The following is a 22,755-nucleotide window of genomic DNA, read 5'->3' on the forward strand; positions in this document are numbered from 1 at the left end:
CACATCTGAGGGTGGGAATTGAAATGGCTTTGATTAAAACACACTTTCTGAAAGGACTTATGGTCTAACTCTGGAATGAAGACCAGTGTGCACATATTCCTAAAAATTATATAAGATTCCAAGAGAGGAACACAGCGGCTGGAAGGATTAGTTCTGCTCTAGTTGGAGGCTTGGTATCTGGGAAGGTATAGAAGAGGCAGCATTTGAGCTGAGCTGAGAATGATGGATATGCTTACAGCAGATATTGCTGCATGCAGAGACATTCCAGGAACAGTAGTGTGTTCTACAAGGCTGTCTTAGTGTGCCAAAGACTGCTATTACAAAAATACAAGAAATGGGTGGGCTTTTATAAAGGGAATTAATTTGAGGAAAATCTTAAGTTCTGAGGCCATGAAATGTCCAAATCAAGGCAACAGCAGAGATATTTTCTTACCAAAGTCAGCTAATGGTGATCCTGGCATCTCATCACATGGCAAGGCAAGATGGCAGCTGATCTCTGCTGAGATCCCTAACTTCCGCTCAGGGCTCACAGGCTCCCTGAGTCTAACTATGGGCTACCAGGCATATGGCAGGGCTGTCTCCTCAGTCTTGAGCTGCTCAATGGCCCAGCCTCTTGGGGACTTTGTGCCTCAACTTCAGCTGCTAGCAATCCTTGAGTCCTCTCTGACATGGCAGCATCAAAATGTTGGCTTCCTATTCTGTGTGTCTCTGTGTGTTCTCAGTTTATATAAGACCCAGTGAGAAGGTAGAGACCCAACCTGAATCATGTCTCACTGAAGTAGTCCAATCAAAGTCAATCTAATAAAGTGATCTAATCAAGGTTTCTTAACAGAATCTAATACAATCAAAGGGTCTCACTCCCACAGGAATGGATTAATTCAAAAACAGTCTTTTCTGGGATTCACCAAAGAACTTCAAACCATCAGAAAGCCTTTTTCAGGGACTCCAGAGTAGTAAAATTTAGCTGATTAAGGTCAGACTTAGATCATGGAGGAGTGCATTAAGTGTAGAGAACACAAATGGACAGATTTGCAAATCCAAGCACACACCTTTATTGACTTCTTTCCAATTTTCTGTATTGCCTCATCTTCTTAGTCATCACTTAGAAGATTCCAGAACTGTTTAGTAAAGTGCATTGACATATAAAAGTTCCATCTATCATTCTAGTAATTTAAGACCTCTAAAAATGAAGGGAAATTCTGAAGAAGTGAGCAGAACTGGGTCTCTGGGCCTTACCCTCCTCTTTTCTCCCTCCTGCTCCACCTCCACATACTTCTTCCATCTTTGAAATATTAATGCTTTCCTTCCCAAAGATTTGGCTGTACCAACTCACGGAAGATAAAGTATTCCATTTTGAAGCTTTGAGAATCCAACTTGGTAAGAGTGATTGCTTGCTTGGCTCATGGATAAAATATTCCTCATGGCCTCAAGCATTCATACCCCATACCCCTGGATGCACTGAAGAGAGAGGCATGGTTTAGATTTGGAGTACAGCAGCTTACACACATGCCACACAGATACCATGGAAGAGAAATTAAAGTGACCTCAACTACCCCCAGGTCTAGAGACTTGGAAAAATCAAGAAATATGTTCTGTAGGTCTGATTGCTGCTTTAGAAGAAATTTAAAACATGTTCAGAAATTTGATCCATAGATTTTAATGCTGTTTCAGAAGTGAGCTAGATTGTCCAAAAGTCCTGAACTCTGCTTCCACTCTGTCTATAGGTCTGACTGTAAGTTGTTGCTGCCCCACCCACCCCTTCCCACTATGACATGCCACCACACCCAGACAGAGAAGACAACTCTGTCTGTAGAGGACTCAGTAGTAAGAAGATGACCTTTCTGCAACTTCTGAGGTTCAGTAGGAAATCTTGATCTTGATTGGCAGCAGTACCAAGGAAGAGAAGGGTGAACTCAGACAGTCTCAACATAGGCGGGAGCTAGTTGTGTGTAAAGAGAGTAAGTAGAAAAGGAAAAGGAAAGTAGGAGACAGGGGAGGGAATTGAGAAGGGAATGAAAACAGAAAAAAAAGCTTCAAAAGGAAAGGAAAAGAAGAGGTGGTAAAATGTAAAGGAGAAGGAGTTTGGGGATTCCATTTTTCTTAAATTGGATTTGGTCCTAGACCTTCACTTTTGGTGCAGTTGTTAGATACCATTCCTGAGGAAAAGTTGTTGCTTCCTATCAGGGTTGTATCCCATCGCCCATGCTGCTGATTTCTGCTGCTATGTTAGGATCAACTCAGCCTGTAACATCTAGAGTTCGTTGGAGAGTAGGATGGCAATAGAAGAATAGGCATCAGGCAGCCAACCTTTTTGGTACCCTCTGCCTGTTCCTTCTTCTTCTCCTTCTCCTTCTCCCTCCTAAGTTTGCCTAGGGATTTCCACTGGTAATGAACTTCCCAATAGAAATACACTTGAGTACCCTTAACACTTTACCTATGACCAGGCAAAGAGAGACAAGGAAGGGGAAAGGTGGTCATAGTGTGAAAACCATCACAATTTGAAAATGAATAAGTTAGGGAAAAATCATTCATATCAAAAATGATTCCTTATGCTTCATATATATTTCAATATTTTAGTGGGTTGTTTTTATGATATCTTAAAATACGATTTGGCCTGCTTAAATTTAATTTATGCAAAATATTACAACTGATCTTGAAAAGTGAGAGAATATAGGAAGCATAGGTTTTTTTCTTGGCTTTGTCTAGCCTAAAGAGTAAGTCCAACTTTTGCCTGCTCCTTCTTTGGCCAAATGCTTTATTGGGCATTAGGGGCCTCATTTCCCTAACAAATGTTTGTATTAATATTTTAGGAAATCTACAATGGAAGCTACACAGGTCCCATTGGATGATGTGTAAGTAATGGGAATATTAAGACAGTTCAGTAGACAAACTACTATGGTATTTACAGCCAGTCCACTCAGGAAGAAGACATTAATTTTGTAGGACATCACCTCCTCAAGCCTAGGAGGATTCCTGGAGAGAAAAGTCTTTGGTTTCAGTTCTGTGTATCTCATCAAACTAATGGTGAAGTTTTTGGAGATAGCTAAAGTTGTAAACAGCAGATCAATGTTGTTAGGGAAAAAGATATACCTGGCCTCCCTTGCATCTACCTAACTGGGTTAGCAGATAATAAAGCAGATATCAGAAAGAGGCTGAAGAAATTTCCCTCCCTTGAAGATCTTTAAATGATTTACAAATGTGGCTTGGATTATACACACTCCATATAAAATTTTTTTTTTGAAAATTAGTAAGAGTATAATTATTCACATGAAAAATATTCTTTGCTTCATAAAAAATGTTAGTGTTTTAGCAGGGTCTGCTTATAATATTTAAAATTAAAACATGATTTGGCTCTAGAAATTTAGTTTATGCAAAATACTGTAGAAATCAATGTATCACAGAAAGTGAGAAAGTTCAGCCTGGTTAGGCACAGTAGCAACAGAAGTGGGGGAATAATGAAATTACGGGGGGAAATCTTCTTAGAACTCGTATGTTTTCCTGTTTTGATGTGATATTCCTGTAGGTATGATAAGATGGAAATACGAAAATTAGAAGTCACAAAACAAAACCTTGACTACTTGAACTCAGACCTTGAAAATGACCTGCAGAGACTTGATGAAGCAAATCAGGTTCTTCTTAGAAAAATTCAAGAGAAAGAAGAAACTATTCAAAGGTCAGACTTTGGAGTTGGGAAGGGAGGGGCTTCTCCTCATCTGAAGGTTCCTTGGGGTGGAGAAAAGGTGGGAAGATGGTTCACTTGTTGCTACATCTTTGTATATTATTTAAATCTTGAAACAGGGAACTGCAGTGCCCTTGAAAAGCTTTATTTACAGAGGTTTGCCTTAACTTTCCATGCTAGGTCAATACTTTCTTGCGTTTTTCACTGAGACTTTGGCAGCAGCATGTCAAGCTGGGGCCCTGGTGCTGGTGCAGCTTCTTTAGGACTGATCCATACCTGGGTGACTTTGTTTTTCAGTCTGGAAAGAGAGATCACACTGTCACTGGGCCTAGTTAAGGAGGAGGCGGAGATGAACCACACCATATCTGCGAAGGAAGGAGCCCTGAGGAACCTGGAATTAGAGTCAGCAAAGTTGGTAAGGAGGCAGCTAGAAAAGGACCATCTGATGCCTTTTGCTTGTGTTCTGCCATGCTTTCTTCCCCAGGGACTCATCAGTTTTGTAACTGTAGACATTATAGCTGTTTAGGAGAATGTTCTGGGAATGAAGTGCTCAGCATGGGGACCCCAAGGCCTGGGCTCTGTTCCCAGATCTGCTGTGTGGGGCTGGAGTGCACTTTCTTCATTATCCACTTATACCCAGATATAATTTCAGTGGCCCAGTGAGGGGAAGGGTGTGAGATCAGAGCTGGTGTGCCCCCTTCCTTCTTTCTGCAGGAAAAAAGTAATAATATTCTAAGCAGGAATGTGGTGGAACTTCAGAAAAAGGTAAGATGGGCCTGTTTTTTATTAAAATTCTCTGGATTGCCAGAACATTCCCTTCACCAGAGAATGGCTGGTGGGGTGGGCTGAGAGCGTGAGAGAGACTAATCATATTAGAATGAAGACATTTATGTACACTTGTGGGAGGGCTGTTTTTTACACCACAAAGTCCACTCTTGAAATGAGGTTCATTTCCTAGGAACCTCATAGACTTAGTATCTTCCTCAACTCAACACTCAGAAAGACTGGAGAGGAAGCATCCAGCAAAGTTTGTCTTCTTCTTCTGCTACTGTTGCCTTCCAAATCTTTTAGTACAGACTCTGACTAATACCACCATTTGTTCTCTGAGAATTACAGATCTGTGGTGAGAGTGTTTAGGAACTGTAGAAGGAGAACAGAACTGTCCCTCCCATCCTCAGCTACTCTGCTCCATTCTCTTTTTCTTCCTTGTTCTATTATTCTTCTTGCCTCATTGGGCTGCAGTTTCCATGGGCTATGGGAACAAAAAGGTCTGTCCAGCTAGCATGGAGACAGGCAGTTTACGTGTGCATCAAGCTACCATCCAGGACCTGAATAAAATAGCCCCATTTCTGCATTCCTGTGACCCCCACGCCAGCCATTATCCCGGGTTTCCATGTCTGTGTGCCTTACTAAGTTCATGACTTTTGGAATGGAATTTTAGATTTCAAGGAGAGTTAAGAATGTTGGCCTTGATAAAGGAACCCTAGAGCAGCTGTTGGCAGAATCAAAGGTGAGTAGAAAAGCAAACCTAGAGATATTCTGGAAGATATTGTGTCAATTCTAGATTCCCAGGAGAATAGCTAGATATGTTTTCATGTTTCTCAGAGGTAGCTCATGTCCTTTTTTCCCTTGAATTGTGGGGCATTCATAACATTCCTAGTCACACTGGTAACAGAGATGGCTACATTGGCCTCAAAGCAGAGGGAACTGCTCTAGAGACTTTGTCATCCATTAGTCAGTAAACCTAACATGTGGTTCTGAATGCCAAAGGAACCTTCCCTCAAGGAGCTTATGATCTAAATGAGAAGAGCATATAAATAGAGATAAGCTAGCACAAAGAAAATCCAAACCTCCATGAAATATGGGAATGTGTCCACGATTGTATCTGATTTTCTATCCTATGACTCACAGGTCAAGGAAGTTTTGTTTGTCTTTATTATCTACTAGAAGGTAAATCCAAAAAGGGCAGAATTTTTGTCAATGTTGTTCACTATTATTTCGCTACTTTCAGGCACTTTGTAGATGCCCAATAAATAATGAATTAATTAATGGATGCCAAATAAGGGACAAAAATGCTTTTGGGAAGCCCTCTGCAGGGGTATGTGAATAACATGGCAGTTTGGCTGAGCTTGGCATGCAAGAGCGCCAACATTCTATTTTTTCTCTTTGAGAAAGAGGAGCAAGGCTTATCTTTTGCTGCCGGTTATTTAGCAATAACAGTGCATCCCATGGAATGTGAATGGGAGGAAAGCGCTGGTGAGCTTTGGTCAGTAGGATAGGAGAAGGGAAGACAGTTAGGCCCAGGGACGGAGCGGGGGTGGGGTGGGGTGGGGTGTCAGGTTTAAATCTGAGCTCTGCCACTTTGTGACTTTTAAACAAATCACTTTACTTCCCCATGCCTTTACTTGCCTGTGAAATGGGGATAAGCATAGTGCCCGCCTAATAAGGTTGTTATGAAGATAAAATCAGATTGCTATTTTCATACAGTCTCCATATTCGAAAGCCACTACTTTCATGCTCCCTACTTGTCTGAAGAGAGTGATAACTGCCCATTTATCTTCCACAAAAGATTGCTACTAACTTCCCAGCTGTCATCACTGTCTTCCTTAGGTGAGACTACAAAGGACAGCAGAGTCCTGTGAAAAGCAAGAGAAAGAACTGGTCAAGGTAGGGCAATGTCTCTTCCACCAAGGGTCTATCTTGGGGTGTACATGAGAGAGCGTCCCAAAGGTTTTAGAACTGAACCGCTTGAGGAATGGGAGGGGAAGGAGCAAGACTATCTGGCAAATAAATCTCTGATTCACATGCAGGTGAAGGAAAAGAAATTTTATCTTAAAAGTACTGGCCTTATCATTTTGTAAACACTCCCTACCTCAACTACTACTGTTGAATCCCCAAATCCTAGGGTCCTGAAACCTCCCTGGTGTTTCACCTGAGAGCTATATGGTAACCTGGCCAAACAATTGCCCGTTGCCACAAATTAGGCTCTGCACTTGCATAATGAGATCAGTGCTTTGTGATGTGGTTGCTTTCCCTTCAAGTTAGGAGTTGCTAGGTAACCAGCCAACATCCAGTGTACCAGATAGGGGCCCACAGAGTTCAGTCTTGGCTTGGGCAGAAGCAAATGCTTTCATAGTTCAGATTTAACTCGTGAGATTTGTTAATTTTCTACTCTTTCTAGATAGAGGGTGACTACCAATCTGTGTATCAGCTCTGTGAGGACCAGGCCCACTACATAAAGGTACAAAGTCTTTGGGGGAGAAGTTATAGTAGAGGGACAATTTTACAAGGCCATGGATTGGGCAAGGGGTTCCTTGGTTTCTCCTTAGGCTGAAATCTGCCACTGAGAGGACATACCTTTTACACAACAGCAACAAAAACAGAACAGATGCCAGTTAAGCTTTTACTTTGTGCCAGGCACTATGCTAAGCACTCTACATATAGTAGTTTTTCCCAATTTGCCCAGCCACTCTATGAGGACAATACTGTTATAATCATGAGAAAACGGAGACTCTGAGGAGTTAGGTAATGTGATGTGGGTTGCACAGCTAATAAGTGGCAGAGCTGGGATTTCAATACACGGAGGGGCCAGAGTGACACTGCCTAATTTTTTTTCCATATAAAAATCCATTCTGGTGGCTAATATCTCCTAAATTTTTATTAGAAACTTCCCTACCTCTTTTTGCACATCCATGCTTTTGTGCATGCACACAGACACCGTTCAGAATTTTAGGAGTTGAAAAGAAATTTGTTACATTTTAAAAAATCAATGTCATTGTAATGAAATAGATGGAAATTCTTGATTATGACTATACTTTTTAATCCCATGAGAAGAAATACCAGGAAATTCTGAGGCAGATGGAAAAGGAAAAGGAGATTCTGTTTCTTGAAAAAGAAGCGTAAGTTTTAAAAAATGACCTCCCTCCTGGGCTGAAGTGACAGTCTTGGGACAGTCTTAGAAGGGCAGAGCACTTGACAGAAGAGTTTCTATCGCTGTGGGAACAGCCCCCAACAAGTCATCCCTGTCAGCCTCCACTCCATGTTCCAGTCCGAAATATCAACATTCAGGCTTCCCTCTTGCCTTTCTCAGCAGGCAGTGTTTAAAAGATCTCTTTGTATGTTCTTTTCATGTGTCCTCAGGTGGAGTGTCATTCCCTGAAATGGACTAGGATTATGTTCAGAGACTTAGAATCCTGGCGAAAAGAGGCCCAGGGTGGTTCCTCCATATGCACATGATGGCCCATTCCTCAGGAGACTGTGGCCCTCCAGAGTGACTGGAGCCCGGGAGGCCCCTTTATACTCTGTGCCTTCATAGACTTGTGTGCCTCAGAAATCGATACACATTCCTCCATTTATTAATGCTTTTAAAGTTTTTTTGTATTATATAATATGGAGAGAGTGCACAAATCATGAGGGCATAGCTTGATGGATTTTTGTTCATGTTAACACTACCCAAATCAGGATAGAAATATTTTGAGCACATCAGAAAGCTCCCTTGTGTCCCTCTTCAAGTTAACTCTCCATACAAAGGTAGTCATTATTATGACTTCTATCATTTTTTATTAGCTTTGTTTATTTTTGAACTTTATGTAAATGGAATTATTCAGTATATTTTCTTGGTGTCTGACTTCTTTTGCTGTGAGATTGATCATGTTACATGCAGCTGTAGTTTCTTTTTTATAGCCATATAGTATTCCATTATATGAATATGGTATAATATCTACTTTGTTGATGAATATTTAGATATTCACAGTTTGGGACTATTAAGAATAAATCTGGTATGAATTTTCTTGTTCATTTCTTTTGTTGGGCAGATGCACTCACATCTCTTAGGTAAACGCTTATGCCTGGAATTACTGGGTCATAGGGTTTATGTATCTTTAGCTTTACTGAATAAAGCTAGTTTTCCAAAGTTATTGTACCAGTGTCCTCTCCCACGGGCAATATTTGAGAGTTGTAGTTGCTCTATATCCTTACTAACACTTGATATTTTAGTCTTTTTAATTTTAACCGTTCTGGCGGGGGTATAGTGGTGTCTGATTTTGGCTTTAATAATGCATTTCACTGATTACTAATGCTGATGTATATCTTTGGAAATGCCTATTGGGAATTTGAATATTCTCTTTTGTGACATGTCTTTTGCTTATATTTGAGAGGTTGTTAGACGTATTTGTTTGTAGGAGTTCCTTAGGTTTTCTTGATAGGGTCCATGAACAGGTCTATATTTTGTAGTCTATGCTGTGAATGGCCTTCTCTTAATGCCATCTTTTGATAAATAACTGTTCTTAATTTTAAGGAAACCTAATTCATCAGGTGTATCAATATTTTCCTTTTTGGTTAGTGATTTTTTTAGATTGTAAAACTATTCTCCTGTTTCCTTATCGAATTTTTAAATTTTTGCCTTTTACTCTTAGATAAAACTCTGTTCAGTTTTTATAGCTGCTTTTGGAAGTGGGCTACTCCATCATAACCAGAACCCAAAGTCTCTTCCACTTTTGCCTTTTCTTCTTCTTTTGATGAGTACAAAACAAGACTTCAAGGAAAGGGCTGAGGGAGATTTTTATTGGATCTGACCATCTAGCAGAAAACATAAAATCTGGACAAGAAAACAAAATAAATGAACAAATAACTATCATAAAGCCCTGGAGAGTGAATAAAAGCAGGCAGGTTCCGGAGGGGAGTTTATCGCTGGAAGAAGGTAATAGCAAGAGAGTGAATTCCCCATTTTTATTGCTTTTTGACTAGGGCAGGTCAAACTTGGTGCTGTGAGGTATGGTTAACACACTGATAGAAACACCTGTAGTGTTTCTGGGCTGAAATAAACAGAGCACAGAGTTCAGGGCAACGAAAACTGCTAGAAAGAAAGGAGGGAGCCAGAGATGGAGAATCCCAAATTCTGTATCTAAACTCTGCCCAAATCTCTAGCTGAGCCTTGACCCCTAAACCACACATGCACAAGACATTCTGTAAGCAGCTCAGCTGAAGAAATAAGACATGAACTGAGATTTGAGCTGCCACAAAGAGACAGTCTTTACAATTTGAATCACGGGTTGGTCTCCATAATTGTCTTTTCTCTTGGGAATGGGTTATATTTTCCTGGTTCTTTGTCTTTGATTTTTGAATATTGAGCACTGTGAATATTACAAAAATCTAGGCAATAAATGGTGGCTGTTGCATGACTTAGGAAGGCACCTTTCATCAGCCTCTCAGATTATGTTACATGATTCTTGACTTTGATCTTTTTTACCCAGATCTAAAACTCAGAACAACTCCTCCCCAACAGTGAAATCTGGATTAATTCTGGTAGAGACCATCCAGAGGAAAATGGTAAGTATTCCCTGTTCCAATCTAGGGTCTTCCTCTACCCCTTCCCTTCCCGGAATTCTCTGTCTCTCTCTCTGAATACTAATGATAATCCTAAAGCTAGGGAACAATGCAGTTCAATCACTTGCTCTATATCATGGCAGCTAGGAAGTTGCAGAGCCAAGATTTAAACCCAGGCACCCAGCTCTAGGGTCAATGTTCTATACTGCCTCTCTGCGAGCACGCAAACAGGCAAATTGTGGCTTTTATTGTCTCCCACAGGAGAAGACCATCATTAAGAAACAGAGGAAAATCTTTTGGTACAGGTAAGTAGTATAAACTGTAGGAGAAGGTAACCTGATGCAGAAGGATAGAAGAAATAATGATAAACACATCCACCAACCAGAAAACATCAGTAGTCCCAGATTTCCCCAACCCTTCCTTCCTTTCTCAGTACCAGTTATACAGGACTTGGTGGCTGGAGAGAGTGGTGGCTATTTTTGAGAAGTTCAGGATGAAGGCTTTAGACTGCATTTCACTTTCAATTTTCATTTGGAGGACGCTTGGTGTGGTCTCTCTATTTTTCAGATTCTGAACTTAATAGTCTTTTTTAAGGGATAGTTTAGACTGCATTGATTTTCTCAGTTCTTTGACTACAGGCTAAGACATTTTAGAAAAAATGCTTCAACTCTCCACACATTTCCTTTTTTAATTTTTGAAACTCTGATGTGCTCCATGTAGCACTTTAATGAGAACCTTCAATTTACTGCATTTCAATATAGTTGAAGACTGAAGGTCTTATCAGGTGCCAAGAAGGGGTTTTCTTGAGGGTACACAAGAAAATACACTTCTGTACCCACTCACCCACTCATATACATACATACTCATCTTTTATTGTACGGGTTGGCCTCTCTTGGCCTTTGATGTTTAGAAAAAGCCAATCCTATTCATTTTACCTGGATCTTAATATTAATATTAGAGATGGTATGATCTTGTTTCAAATTCTATGGCTGCTTGCTACAGAGGCTCTAAAGATGAACACTGGTCATGAAGCACATGAGTGTAATGATCCTGAATATTTTCAGATAACTCTCCAAAGGCCTACACCATATATCATACTCAGAAAAGCTTTCTCCTCCTGCATCTTCAAACTTCTATATGGAGGTCTATTCTGTTGTATGACTTAAACATTATAAGGGCCGAATTCAATTTCTGATCACTACATCATTTTTTCCCCTGTCTTCTACCCTCACCCTCTGTGTCCCCAACCCCTATTTCCCATCAGTTTTGTCTGAAGAAATCTGGAGACCATGGCAATTCACCAGCCATGCCCAAGTGTGACATCTGCCTCTTATTCTATGATGCTAGGCTCTCTTTCCCCTGTGCTAATGAATATCCCTTTGCAGGCATTTCCGGTGTCTTGTCTTCATGGTCATGATCTTCATCAGGCTGCTGGGTTATGTGCTTTTTCATCTGCAGTACATAAACCCAGACCTTCTCGTGGATGCTCTGCCCGTGGTCATGAGTAGGAGCACCTTGAAGAGGCTGAGGGAATTCCTTTTCCCCTTCCTCACTCTGGAGGTGGAGGAAATTCTGCCACACTAGTTCGGGTGACCTGGGGGCCTGGTCATACTGCATGTGTGGAGGGGGCCCAGGGCAGGAGGGGAGCTGGAGCCTTTGATTCAGAGCTGCTACCCTGACATCATTCTTTTGTTTTATTTTGTTTTCCCACTGGAATGTCTCTCTTTCAAATAAAGAATACTTGGCAGGAGACTGTTATTTTGGTTTGAGTGTCCTGGGGTCCAGACAAATGAATGGGCTTAGAGACTAAGCACCCACACATGAGAAATCTACATTTAAGGTGAGATAATAAATCCCCCCCCTGAGAACTTCCATCCAAAGCTCTATATTAAAGAAAGATAAGAAAAAACTGTGTTCATTTAATAGATACTCCAGTGACTTTATGGGCCATAAGGGGCATTTAATTGAGGAACTGGTCAGGTAGATTTAAAGCTTGTTCCCTTCTACTATTTTCATGACACATTATTCCTCCTTCAGCTCTTTTAATTTACGTTATGCTGTGTTTCATAGGCATAGGATGTCCTGAAAAGCTGACATTTTTCATGTATACAGGTAGTTACTCATTCTCAATGGTGAAGCAACTCAACGACCTTAAAATTCAAGTGCCATGTAAAAGGCAGTGAGTGAAATCAGAAAGTGTTTTAGATCTAGCTGAATAAAATTACGCATCTTATTTATTGTTCAAATCGCAATTAAAATGTCATCTCTTCTAATCCCTCATGAGTGGAGACAGCCTCTCTCACCTTCACCTAGTACATTCTATGGGCTTCCTTTACCTTATTTCTGTGTCCTCACTCTTGGCCCCCCAGCACAATGTCTTTCAGAAATAGGTACTTAATAAAAGAGGGAATGATTCCTTGAATAGTTTGTGATTCTTTTCCAGAGTATTTTGAGGGTGACAAAGTGGCTCAGGGACAAGGAGCCATGACCCTCTATTGTGAGAGCTCACACTTTTGCAGGTACAACCAAATGGACATTGGTGGAGAAGGAAAGGGGATATAGAGATGTGCCACAAAATACAAGGTCATCTGGCCAGCTGGTGGCATCTCCATGGCTACCAGAGCTAAATGGTGGTGGTGACTTTCTTTGGCAGTTCCTTCCTCCTACACATTCCTCAGGCTTTCTGGTGACTTTTTCTCAGACTAGTTTCTTTTTATTTTATTTTTCCAAATTCTACTCAATTTATTCATTTTTTAAAAAGATATTACATTTAAAAAAATGAGGTACCCATTTGCCCCCACCGCCCCCACCCCACCACTCCCCCCACAATAACACTCTCCCCCATCATCATGTCACATCCATTGCATCTGGTGAGTACATCTCCGGGCATCGCTGCACCCCATGTCCCATGTTCCACACCATAGCCCACACTCTCCCACGTTCCATCCAATGGGCCATGGGAGGACATACAACATCCGGCAATTGTCCCTGGGACACCACCCAGGACAAATCCAAGTCCCGAAAATGCCTCCACATCTCTTCTCTTCCTCCCATTCCCCACACCCAGCAGCCACCATGGCCACTTTTTCCACACCAATGCCACATTTTCTCGATTATTAACCACAATAGTTCATGAATAGAATATCATTAAGTCCACTCTGATCCTTACTGTATTCCTCCTTCCTGTGGACCTTGGCTTGGTTGTGTCCATTCCACATCTATGTCAAGAGGGGTTTAGATTCCACATGGATATTGGATGCAGTCCTCCTGCTTTCAGTTGTAGGCACTCTAGGCTCCATGGTGTGGTGGTTGACATTCTTCAACTCCATGTTAGCTGAGTGGGGTAAGTCCAATAAATCAGAGTTAGGAGCTGAAGTCTGTTGAGGTTAGGGCCTGGCTATCATATTGTCAGTCCAGAGATTCAAATCCCCTAGATATATCTTAAGCCCCAGCACCAACTACAATTCCAGTAAAGTAGCATGAAAGTCTTGTGCAAAGAGATCCCATCTGAGTCCAGCTCCATCACGCAGAAACACCAGCTCCAAAGAAGGGCCAACTGGCATGGCAGTGAACCCCATCTGCCATGACCATAGAACCTGTGGTTCTCTTTAGCCCTCAAAAGGACCAATATCTGGGGTTGTATATACTTTATCTGTTTCCATATTGGTTTTAGCTGAATTTCACCAAGACAACAATGTTGGGATGGAAGGGACACAATCGTTGTTTACCTTGGCCCCAGACATGACCCTGCCCCACCTTTTCTTTTTGAGGTAGCCAGGAGAGAGTGAAGGGTTGCTGAACAAGTCTTGAAAAAGTGAAAAACTGATCAATACCACCCTCTTGTGGCCAAATGAAAGCTCCATGTGTTTCATCTGGCTTCACTCAGAAGGGAGAACATGCTACTCCTGGACAATTTTCCCTATGAGCTTTAATAAATTCAGCTAGTCTTCATTCTTTCAACAAATATATATTGAGCACCTTCCTTGGTCATGCAGTGTTTTAACTGCTGGGATTACAACAACAAACAAAACAAAAATCTCTGCCCACATTCTAGAGAGTAGAGACAGACAATAAAGAAATAATTGGAAAATACAAATATCAGATGATACTAAGTGATATAAAGAAGCAAGGAACAGTCCAGAGAGTCAAGTCTCCTGAGCATACATCAACCCCAGCACCAACCACAGGTTCAGTAAAAGTGACAGAAGAGGCATGTGTAGAGAGGTCACATCTGAGTCCAACTCCATCACACTCAGGAGCACAAATTCCAAAGTAGGGCCTGCTGGCAAGGCAGTGAACTCCAGAGCCATCTGTCATGACCATAGGACCTGGGTGTCTCCATAGCCCTCAGGAGCACCATTACTTGGGGTTGTATCTACTTTAGCTGTCTCTGAGATCCTGCTGAGACATGCATAAGTGCAACCCCTCTGATGACCTCCTGACTCATTTTGAAGCCTCTTAGGCATAAAAACTGATTTGTCTTTACCATTTCTCCCTTTTATTCAAGGTCTTTTTCTAGCACCATCAGCTGGTGCTTGGTAATAATCCCTCAGCACCAGGGAGGTGCATGCCTGGGAGTCATGTCTCACGCTGGGGGGAAGGTAATACATTTACATGGTGGGCCCTGAGCCTCAGCAGAGTTGCAACACCTACTCCTTGGTTCATTGGACTTACCCAGGTCAGCTAACAGGGAGGTGAAGATGGTCAACCACCACACCAGGGAACTGAGAGCATCTACAACTGCAAGCAGGAGAATCCCATCCATCACCCATGTGGGATTTAAGCTCCCTCTTGCTTTAGAGGTGAAGTGGACATCATTATCCCAGGGTCATCAGGATGGAGGAATAAAATATGTATTAGAGTGGACTTCCTGCTATTCTACTATAGAATTATTGTGACTCTAGCAATAGAAGAAACTGTATCATTGATGTGGAGACAGTGGCCATGGGAGTTGCTGAGGGCAGGGAGAGGGAAGAAGAGGTGTAATATGGGACTTGGAGTTGCCCTTAATGATATTTCAGGGACAGATGCAGGACATTATATATCCTGCTCTAACCCACTGAATGGATTGGGAGAAAGTATAAACTACAATGTAAACTATAATCCATGCTGTGTGGCAGTGCTCCAAAATATATTCATCAAGTGCAATGAATGTGCCACACTGATGAAAGAGGTTGTTGATGTGGGAGGAGTGGGGGTGGGTTGGGGAGTGGGGACATATGGGAACCTCTTATATTTTTAATGTAATATTTTTTTTGTGATCTATGTATCTTAAAAAAAGATAATTTTAAAAAATGAAGGCATCATCTTGCTGCATCAGCTCTACATGTGTATCACCCCACTCCTGGTCAGGCTGCACTTTTTTCACGCTGGGTGACTCTCCTTAGGAGGCACACTCCTTGTGCATGGGGTTCCCCTATGTGGGGGATACCCCTGTATGGCACAGCACTCCTTGTGTGCATCAGCACTGCACGTGGGCCAGCTCACCACACGGGTCAGGAGGACCGGGGTTTGAACCTTGGACCTCCCATGTGGTAGGCAGATGCTCAATCCATTGAGCCAAATCCACTTCCCTTCCAAGTCCTTTAATCAGCCCTCACATGACATGGCTTCTAGATCTTGTGTTATCTTGGTTACCCTCCCCTTTATACCCCCAGAGCTGAATAGAGCACTACAGATGAGGTCTGAAAGGCAAAGTACAGTCAGTCTATTTTATTCAGAACACTATGCCTTTATTAATGCTGCCTGAAATTGTATTAGCGGTTTTGGCAGATGTACCATACAAATATACTGTGCTTGGAATGAACCAAGATTCCCAACCCATTTGAACATGAATTGTTCTTTTTTTTTTTTTAAAGATTTATTTTTATTTATTTAATTCCCCTCCCCTCCCCCAGTTGTCTATTTTCTGTGTCTTTTTGCTGCGTCTTGTTTCTTTGTCCGCTTCTGTTGTCGTCAGCGGCACGGGAAGTGTGGGCGGCGCCATTCCTCGGCAGGCTGCTCCCTCCTTCGCGCTGGGCGGCTCTCCTTATGGGTGCACTCCTTGCGCGTGGGGCTCCCCTATGCGGGGGACACCCCGTGTGGCACGTCACTCCTTGCGCGCATCAGCACTGCGCATGGGCCAGCTCCACACGGGTCAAGGAGGCCCGGGGCTTGAACCGCGGACCTCCCATGTGGTAGACGGACGCCCTAACCACTGGGCCAAAGTCCGTTTCCCATGAATTGTTCTTAAGCTACATCTTCTTTGTTTTGTATTTGTACACAGGTTTTTAAATATACTAAAGGCAGGACTTTTCTCTTGCTCTGTTAAATTTCATTTTTTTGGTTTGGGGTTCTTCATTTGAATCTGTTGTATTCTTTCAAAACCTGATTCTGTTGAGGGAATTAACTAGACCACTCCATGACCAGAGACACCTGGTAAAGTAGAAACTGCTGAACTTTGGAAGTACAGGGCTGGGTGTGAAATCTCCTGTGGCCTTGTAGTAGTTGTGTGAGCTCAGGTAGCCAGTTAACCCTTCTTTTAAAGTGGTTAATAATACTGTCCCCCAGGGAGTCTGTTATAACCTCAGCAAGTTGTCAGTATTCTGAAGTGGAATTTCCTTGGGTATGCAGACTTGAATTCAATTAAATGGATTAGGCACTGCCTATCTTCTCACCTATTTTAAAACTTAATTACCTGCTAACTATTTAAAGCTATCTTTTTAATTGTTCTGAAGGTCAATTTCCTTGATAGAGAAAGCTGGTGTGAAATTGAACTCTTATCTATTAACATTATACCCTGTGCCCTAAGGAGTAGCCTATCCCTTTCATTTTTCCTTGTTTCAAACACAGCCTTTGTTGGTTTGTTTTTTTTTTCAATTGTACACAATCCTTGGATCCTGGTCCCAGCTCTTTTGTGATTTATCTGATTTTATGTAAGCCACATCCCTTTTCTGAGTCTGGGTTTGATTTCTGAGTGGTTTCTAAGATCATTCATGCTGACATTCTTTGATTCTATGAACTAGTCCGTTCAGGTTCTCCATTGAGTGAAAACAGCCCTCTTCCTAAGGTTTTCCAAGAACGTCAGGCTTCAGCCTTCCCAGAAATCTTAGCCTTGACCTGGCCTCTATTTCCCAGAGGATTCCTCTGGAAGGACTAGAAGTGCTGCGACCACTTCTTTTCAGGAGTCTCAATGTGTGATGCATATATAATTACTCTTTTCTTGAGAAGAAATAGCATTTCTTAAGAATGGGCCAAGCAGACCAGTTTAAAAGCTTAGTTCAACAACATTTATTGAGTTCCTGCTGTGCCGGGCACTGCACAATGAATGTACATGCATGGAGTGGGAGGGGAGCATTGCTCAAGTAATAAACAGTCTTCCTCTCAAACACTTACAGTTTTGTGGTAGATCTCAGCTCTCAATATCAAGGTTAGAAGCTTCTCTGAGATATAAATGCTCACATAATGGGGACTCAGAAATCTCAGTAGTCACACATTTATTGATCAGATACTGTGTTGCAGACATTTTGTTAGCTATTTTCATATGTTGTGTTTTTCAGACTCCAGAACATTGGGTATTTTGGTCTCCATATTATAGCTGAGTGAACTGCTTAAGAATTCCCAGCTAATAAAACTAGGGCTCAGAGGTGTCCCACCTCTAGAATCCCACCCGTACACATAATTTTCATGTTTCTGATGTAATAAAGACCTTAGAAGACATCTTCAAATCCAATATATTCTGCAACCTAGTAGAACTAATTGAATCAGTAATTTTAGTTACTTTTCTAACACTTATTTCCCTCTCTATAATTTACATTTAAAGTGAGTATACAGATTCAAAATCATTCCACTTGCTGTTTTAAATTTGGAGCTTAATTATTCCTCTAGTTTACTGATTATCATTAAAATAAAAAATGCCTTGGATAAATGTTTTACTAAGGCCTTACAGGCCATTTACACTTTAGTTATGAATGAAAGGGGAGCGCTGAATTTTATAGAGGACCTGAAGGGCTTTTTTTTTTTTTTTAAATTTATCCCCTCTCTCCCAGATGGTTCTTTCATTTGTCTGCTCATTGATTTTGCTTGCCTCCTCCAGGAGGCACTGAGACCTGAACCCAGGATCTCCCACATGGGAGGCAAGTGCCCCATGTCCTCAGTCACATCCGCTCCCTGAGGGCCGTGGCATCTGCTGGCTTGTGGCATCTGCTCGTTTAGGCGTCTGCTTGCTGTGGTAGGTATGGCATCTGCTCATCTTCTTTAGGAGACACTGGGACCTGAACCTGTGATCTTCCATATGGTAGGTGGGTACCCAACTGGTTGAGCCACATCCACTTCTCCTGAAGGACATTTAAAGTCATATGAAGGTCAGTAATGGGTGTTGAGTTCAAGGCATAACAGAGAAGCTGATGTAATTGTTAAGATAATGAATCCAAGAGAAGTTTTGCTTGAGTTAACTCTAGGGAACCCATGTAAAAACTTTAGTTCTCACACAAAACCATGTCCCTCTAATGCTTCTAGTATAAAATAATTAGACTTGAATGGATTCCAACCCATCCCAGGGTGATTTCATTCCCTTCATGTTGCTCTCTACCAAGGCCCAGTTGAAATGTTTATGGTAGGTCTTTCTTTCACATTCTATATATGCTCACCACTTACTTTTTCACTAGCTTCTCTGAAACCCTTGCCTTGGTCCTCACTCTTGTATGGGTGTCAGATTGAAAAAATATCAGTTGCTCCATCTGAAGGTTCAGTGAGTTTGAAACTTGAAGGGCTCTGTGGTCCTGCTAGCTCAAGAGCCACTAGCTCTGTAGCAGGGACCATGAATGGGTAGGTGGTGCTCCCTCCATTTGCTTAGGCTGACAGAAAGCTTCTGGGATGCCATCCTCATGGCTTCAGCTGGCACAGCTGCCTCATGTGGGGTCATCTATCCTTTGCCAGCAGAGGGATGATTTACCAGAATTCTGGGGAAGCTTGGCCCCCTCCTTGGAGCTTAGGATTTGTGGGTTTTTAAAAAAAAATTTTATTGAAGTTAGATTTGTTTTTCATCATCAGGTGCAGCCTGGATCCAAAATGTGGCTTTTCAGATGTTTGATTTCTCAACCCCACCGAATAAGTTACAGAAGAGTGAAGGAACTATGTCAGCAGCTGTCAGGAATGTAGGAGAAATAATACACGGAATTGGGAACTACAGTGAGGGTGAGGGCTAGGGCAGCATGGGTGATAGGGAAAGTCCAAAAGGGTCTGATGGTAAAGGGAATGGGTTTCCTGGATATGGGTTCTTCCCTTTGCAAGAATGTTTCTTCTGCAAATATAGGTGGTTAGGAGATTCCTACTTTCCAGGTTAGCTAAACCTGGAACTGCATTTTCAGTAATCTTTAAACAGAGGCACTTGATAGTTTAAACTCTCTACAGTCCATATTCAGTATTGCAGTCTGGAAAGAACAGAGAATTCTGAGACTAGATGTTGAAAGATCTGGACTGAGACTCTCAGGTCTAGAAAACTGATGAGACAACACAGGCTTAGTCTACCAGCGACTTCCTTTGTAATGGGCAACCCAACCTCTCCCTAAGGTTTAGTGCTACTGGGAAAGTCACCATTTACTGGTCTCACAGAGGGGAAAAAAGTCAACTCAAAGACTTCATGTCCCTCCTACTTGAAAACTACTAAGCTAGGAAAAATAGGGATAACAGAATTGTATACTTTATTATATAATCCCTACCATGAAAGAGTTTAAAATCTACTAGTAACTAGTAAAGTGTAATAACTATAATGCAAGGAAGGGTAAGGGAATTACCATTAAGAGAATACAAAGTGCCAAGGAGTCTCAAAGCAAAAAAGAAACCTCACATCTAGAACAGCAAAGAGCTAATGGAGGAGGCGTCATTCCATACAGTCATTGAAAGAGCGATAGGATTTCGACCCATGGAGATGGATGAGGAACAGACTGCTGAGGGAACCTGAGGGATGGACATCTAAATACTCCCCCAGGCCTTTAAATAAACTAATCTAAAAATTGCCCCAGGGGAGATCAGAGATAACACTAATCCTTTGGATTTTAACAGAAAATTCTCCCAGCAGAGAAAATCAGACCTAAAGAAACCCTTTTAACAGCTAACTTGATCACTAAATGTTCAAAAGACTTCATTAATTATTCACTTACATTTGGTATGCAAGAAAGATTTCAAATGGAATCAATAAACTTTTTTCCTAAATGGATTAGGTATTGAAACAAAAGACAATAAAGTGAATGTACCAGATAATCTTGAGGGTCCTTCCAGGTTGAACTTTCTTCTAAATTCTTAAACGTCCATGGCCAATGATTCTCAGAGACACTGAGACCAAAGTGCATCCTTATTTAGTAAATAAAAGAAATGAGAAGAGACGAAAAGGAATGGAAAGGGGAAAGAACAGTTTGAGGGCTGAGGACGAAAAATCCAGTTACTTGCCATATACGAGAGATTCTCAGCACAGCACTAGCAGCACATTAGAACCACCTGAGGATATCTTAAAATATTGGCAGCTTGGCTTCAAACCCAGATAACCTGATTTCATTAGGGGACATTGGTATTTTCAAAAAGCAACCCCTTCCCAGCCCAGGTGATTTGAAAGTATAGACAAAGTTGAGAACTGCTGCTCTAAAAGCATTTACGGTAACTTCCAAATCATTTATGCATAGATTTGAAAGAGATGGGAAGAGCTAATTCCAAATGGAGACAAGTAAGGGAGAAGATGCAGGTATGGTCTGTATGGTGGAAGAGAACTTTGACCTCATTATGAAGCCACCCTCCCTGATTACTCTCCTTTCATTTCTACAAATGCTTTGGCATCCTTGGTCTTGAATTCCAGCTGGGTCCACATTTGCTCCTACCTACTTCACATTGATAAGAATAGGCTCTAATGAATTGGGTCCATTTCCAGTCTATGGGGAAAGTATATGGAAATCATGGTAAAGCAATGACTTACCTCCTTTCATATGTAATGGGCTGAATAATGGACCCCAACGATGTGTCCACATCCTAATCCCTGGAACCTGTGAAAATGTTATTGTACATAGCAAAAGGGACTTTGCAGATGTGATTAAGTAAAGGATTTTGAGATGAGTTATAAAGGTAGGCCCAATGAAATCACCATGGTCCTTAGAGAGGAAAGAGAAAGGCGAAGAGTCAGAAATGGAGATGTAACCACAGAAGTAGAGGTCAGAGTGAGGTGAGTACTGGCTTTGAAGATAGAACAGAGCCACAAGCCAAGGAATTTAGGCACCTCTAGAAGATGGAAATGGCAAGGAAATGGATTTTACCTTAGAGCTTCCAGAAGAAATGCAAGCATTAGTTTTAGCCCAGTAAAAATAATTTCATACTCTGACTTCCAGAAATATAAGATAATAAATTTGTGTTGTTTTAAGCTACTAATTTTATGGTAATTTATTCCAGGAGCAGTAGAGAACTAATATACCAGAGGTTAGAGTTAGTTTCTAAATGAATATAAAAATAGTAATTTATTTTTTATTTTTCTACTTTAAAAATTTTCTCATTGTTTGGAGACTTCAAAGTCATGCTCTCCAGTATAATAGCCCCTAGCCTCATGTGGCTAGGCCAAAATGAGATGAGTAGCAATACATCAGATTTTAAAGATAGAGTGATAAAAAGAATGTTAAGGGCGGCGGACTTGGCCCAGTGGTTAGGGCGTCCGTCTACCACATGGGAGGTCCGCGGTTCAAACCCTGGGCCTCCTTGACCCGTGTGGAGCTGGCCCATGTGCAGTGCTGATGCACGCAAGGAGTGCCCTGCCACGTGTGCAAGGAGTGCGCCCCATAAGGAGAGCTGCCCAGTGCAAAAGAAAGTGCAGCCTGCCCAAGAATGGCGCCGCACACACGGAGAGCTGATGCAACAAGGTGATGCAACAAAAAGAAACACAGATTCCCGTGCCACGGACAAAGAAGACAGCAAATAGACACAGAACAGACAACCAGGGTTGGGGGGGGAAGGGGAGAGAAATAAATAAATGAATAAATCTTAAAAAAAAAAAGAAATTCCAAGGGAGGATAGTTTAAAAAAAAAAAGTTAAATATCTCATTACTAAACTGCTATATTAATTACATGCTGAGATGATAATATTTTGGATTTTAGGATTAAAGTGTATTGTTAAAATTCATTCGTTTCTCCTGTTTCTTTTAAGTGTGGCTTAGAGAATTTTAAATTATATATGTGGCTTGAATTATATTTCTGTTAGCACTACTTCAAAGTATGTGGTAATTTGTGTATTAGGTAAAACAGCACAATTCTGGAGTTAGGGTCTATTTGTGGCTTTTTTTTTCAGAGGAAAACAAGAATCATCCTCAATCTACAGAATTCAGGGAGAGTTGGCGGGAGGGATGTGGGGAGTATTGTAAGTGGAAGGGATCATCTGACAAAATGTCCATTTTGGTATTCATTTTAGAATCTGTCACTTTGCACTTGTTTTGTTGCTTTATTTATCTCCTTTTCATTTATAGTGTCTACTGGAAAGCTTATTGCATAGAAATGCTTGATAAATCGCTCTGCGATGAATTGGTCTCAGAGCTATTTACAAATTGCACTATTTTTTTCAAAGAGCCAGGTATACAAATTCTCTACGCCAATGTCACTAAGTTTGGACAAGTTAGAAGAAATTTGTTAACAAATTATTTGGTAACAAGTCACCCATATAACCATACAAGACAGTCCTATTGAGTTACTAGGTTCTTTTTTTTAATATTAAGACTAGGAACACATTTGTTATTCCACCATAATATTTA

At 41.3% G+C, this 22,755-nt stretch overlaps 1 protein-coding gene across 1 annotated transcript; it reads left to right on the forward strand.

The window, feature by feature from the left end:
- Positions 1 to 1,840: 1,840 nt before the first annotated feature.
- On the forward strand, positions 1,841 to 11,755 carry LOC101438107 (transmembrane and coiled-coil domain-containing protein 5B-like). The gene is made up of 12 exons (XM_058289940.1): positions 1,841 to 1,958; positions 2,811 to 2,852; positions 3,524 to 3,673; positions 3,977 to 4,094; positions 4,358 to 4,444; positions 5,121 to 5,189; positions 6,290 to 6,346; positions 6,861 to 6,920; positions 7,514 to 7,578; positions 9,931 to 10,006; positions 10,265 to 10,308; positions 11,389 to 11,755. Exons 2-12 carry the CDS (start codon positions 2,821 to 2,823, stop codon positions 11,585 to 11,587), a joined length of 957 nt encoding a protein of 318 aa, XP_058145923.1. The 5' UTR covers positions 1,841 to 1,958; positions 2,811 to 2,820; the 3' UTR covers positions 11,588 to 11,755.
- The last annotated feature ends 11,000 nt before the right edge of the window (positions 11,756 to 22,755 follow it).

Source organism: Dasypus novemcinctus, chromosome 3 (genome assembly GCF_030445035.2).
Source record: "Dasypus novemcinctus isolate mDasNov1 chromosome 3, mDasNov1.1.hap2, whole genome shotgun sequence".
Lineage (NCBI taxonomy): Eukaryota > Metazoa > Chordata > Mammalia > Cingulata > Dasypodidae > Dasypus > Dasypus novemcinctus.

Bases quoted from the DNA above. Each gene is read 5' to 3' on its own strand.
- LOC101438107 (XM_058289940.1), top strand. From the start codon at position 2,821: ATGGAAGCTACACAGGTCCCATTGGATGATGT. The intron at 4,095-4,357 runs GTAAGGAGGCAG...GAAGGGTGTGAG, and splicing joins AATTAGAGTCAGCAAAGTTG to ATCAGAGCTGGTGTGCCCCC. The intron at 7,579-9,930 runs GTAAGTTTTAAA...TTTTTTACCCAG, and splicing joins CTGTTTCTTGAAAAAGAAGC to ATCTAAAACTCAGAACAACT.